This window comes from Alosa pseudoharengus, unplaced genomic scaffold (genome assembly GCF_046254945.1).
Source record: "Alosa pseudoharengus isolate Yale_2024_CS ecotype anadromous, Long Island Sound unplaced genomic scaffold, YU_APseudo_1.1 YU_APseudo_1.1_scf_7, whole genome shotgun sequence".
Classification (NCBI taxonomy): domain Eukaryota; kingdom Metazoa; phylum Chordata; class Actinopteri; order Clupeiformes; family Clupeidae; genus Alosa; species Alosa pseudoharengus.
The window spans coordinates 32494265-32496764 of record NW_027468859.1 but is presented as its reverse complement, the minus strand read 5'-3'; the positions used below and the strand labels follow the sequence as shown (position 1 = coordinate 32496764).

Genomic DNA, 2500 nt, shown 5'->3' with positions numbered 1-2500 from the left:
TCCGCTTCATTAAGATAACATATGGAATTTTAAAAAGGAAGCCTTGTGGGAACAACTATGATGCTGATAATGGAACTCTCTTGAAACGGTCAATAGAGTATTGAAGCCATGACGTAGCGTTGCCAAGGTAGCGATATCACTGGATCTAAACAAATCAATCTACCATTAGAAATCACCATAGCGGTGGCTTTCGTAATCTATTTCAATAATTTTACAATGTTTCTAAGACGTTAGTATATATTTTTTTTACACTGTAGGAATCACATACTACAACATACTCATACCAACACGATCAAATTCGTGACTACAGAGTTTTATTTTAGCATGGGTTTCCTCCCGTAAAAGAGACCTGCATGTAACTTCACAGCATGTAGTTAAAATCCTTAAATTCACGGACGTATTTTGGCTTTATTTTTTTGGCAAAAAACGTCGCTCTTAACAGCCGCCAGTCTTTGAAAAGACATGAAATATCCACTGGAATTTTGTTTCTTTCTATTACACCTGCCAGGGAATCCGTGTTATGTGGCTAATATTTTTATTAGCTAGAAATGATGCCACATGTCTACATTCAATGCTATTTATGCCACTTCAAAAGTTTGTTTAGATCCAGTGATTCTGCCGTCATGGAAACGCTACGTCACACTTCGGGACTCTATTCAGGCGTGCGTCTTAGAAAAGAGAACACAGGTCACGTATGGGCTGCGATGCATCATCATGTTCCCGCAGCTGTTAGGGGTGTTAACAATTCCCCCAGATTAATGATGAGCCTTTTATTGGGGTCAGACCATCTAGTAGAGATGGCAGATTTATTGCCAATGCACGATTAAACAAACACGCGCTATCGGTTGCTCTGTGTTCCATTAACCTGGTCTCCCCTCTGTCCCTGTGGGCGCTCCGGTGGTTGTAGTATGGTTGTGGTGGAGGCCGTAAAGCCATTCCAGATTTAACATTAACCCGCGGTTAGAGCCACTCCGTGGACACACACACACACACACACACACACACACACACACACACACACACACACACACACACACACACACACACACACACACACACACACACACTAACCCATGGTCAGACCCGCTCTATAGACCTGCACTGGCTCAGGTTTTAATTTAAAGTCTGAGTCTGACCCCAGGTACTGATGCAGTGCATGTGGAGAGTGGAGTGTTTCCTGTCCATTACTGGGTAATGAGGAGTGCTTGAGAAACACACACACACACACACACACACACAAATACATTATATACTGTCATGCATGAAAGACAGGCATCTGTGTGGGCAGCCAGCCCTATAATCGGGGGGTCCTTACCTCAGTCTTCAGTGAGTCGCAGCTCCTCTCTTCCTCCTCCTCCTCCACGTCTGGAAGTGGGAAGACAAGAGAAGACGACTAAGAGATCAACAGGTCGAGGGAGGAGGAGGTCTATAAAAGCAAAATGGCAGCTAGACTCCCAGAGGCTGCCGTCTGCCTAGTTCTCATCACAGACTCCATTTATGCTTCCCTTCCATCCGTTTTATAACTATCAATCATCTGCTCCCGCTGGTGTCATCGCCATGGTGTTCACATCACATCCCCCCAGTGACTGTCTGTGATTGGCTCAGAAAGGTTTATGTTAAGGACAGCTATTTTCTGCTGAGCTCACATTTTCACCTCTCTGATGGCCATAGGAATGCAGCAAGTGGGAGAACACACACACACACACACACACACACACACACACACACACATACACACACACACACACACTCTCATCTACAACTGCATCTTCCCAAGCCAAACTGACTCGAGGGCATAGAGAGGGAATTTCCCTATCGTCTTCTGCCTCCCTCCCTCTCTCCCTCCCTCTTTCCCTCTCTTCCTCTCTCCCTCCCTTAAAAAAATCCAAGGCTCCACCTCTGTCATTCCTGCAATCTCGATCTGAGTCATAATTCACTGTCATGTGGTATCTTGCTATTTTCCAACAGCTGTTCGAGTGAACTGCACATGAACAAAGGGAAATCCCAATGTTACCTGCCCGTAGGTTCTACACAACTGTTAAATGTGAATATAAATGATACCTTCTGGCTTGACATACTGCCACACTTTTGACATTGGACAGACAAGGATTGAAGCAGCACTGTTAATATGTTAGGTAGATTACATATGCTGAGGTAAGATGAGGTCAGATGAGGTTTATTGAGGTAAGATATCATGAAGCGAGGTCCACAAGGTGAGGATAGAATAAAGGAACCTCAAAAGGGATATATGTTCTACATCATAATGACACAAACAGAAGTATTTAGACATCCATTACGTGCACAGAATATACTGTAACTTGTGTGGGAATGTCTTTTAATGTGGACCCAGACCCTACAGTAAGCCTAACTGCACAGATTACATATGCCGAGGTAAGATGAGGTCAGATGAGGTTTATTGAGGTAAGATATAATGAAGTGAGGTCCATAAGGTAAGGTTAGATACAAGATTCAAGTTCAGAAGAAATGAGGTGCAATAACT

At 43.8% G+C, this 2500-nt stretch overlaps 1 protein-coding gene across 5 annotated transcripts in view; it reads right to left on the bottom strand.

Moving 5' to 3' along the window:
* Positions 1-2500, bottom strand: part of dnmt3aa (DNA (cytosine-5-)-methyltransferase 3 alpha a) — a 78470-nt gene that overhangs the window by 47325 nt on the left and 28645 nt on the right. For all 5 annotated transcript variants that reach the window (XM_076272865.1, XM_076272868.1, XM_076272866.1 and 2 more), the window contains one exon: positions 1316-1365. In XM_076272865.1, the coding sequence (XP_076128980.1) occupies positions 1316-1365 (50 nt within the window). The remainder of the gene's footprint in view (positions 1-1315; positions 1366-2500) is intronic.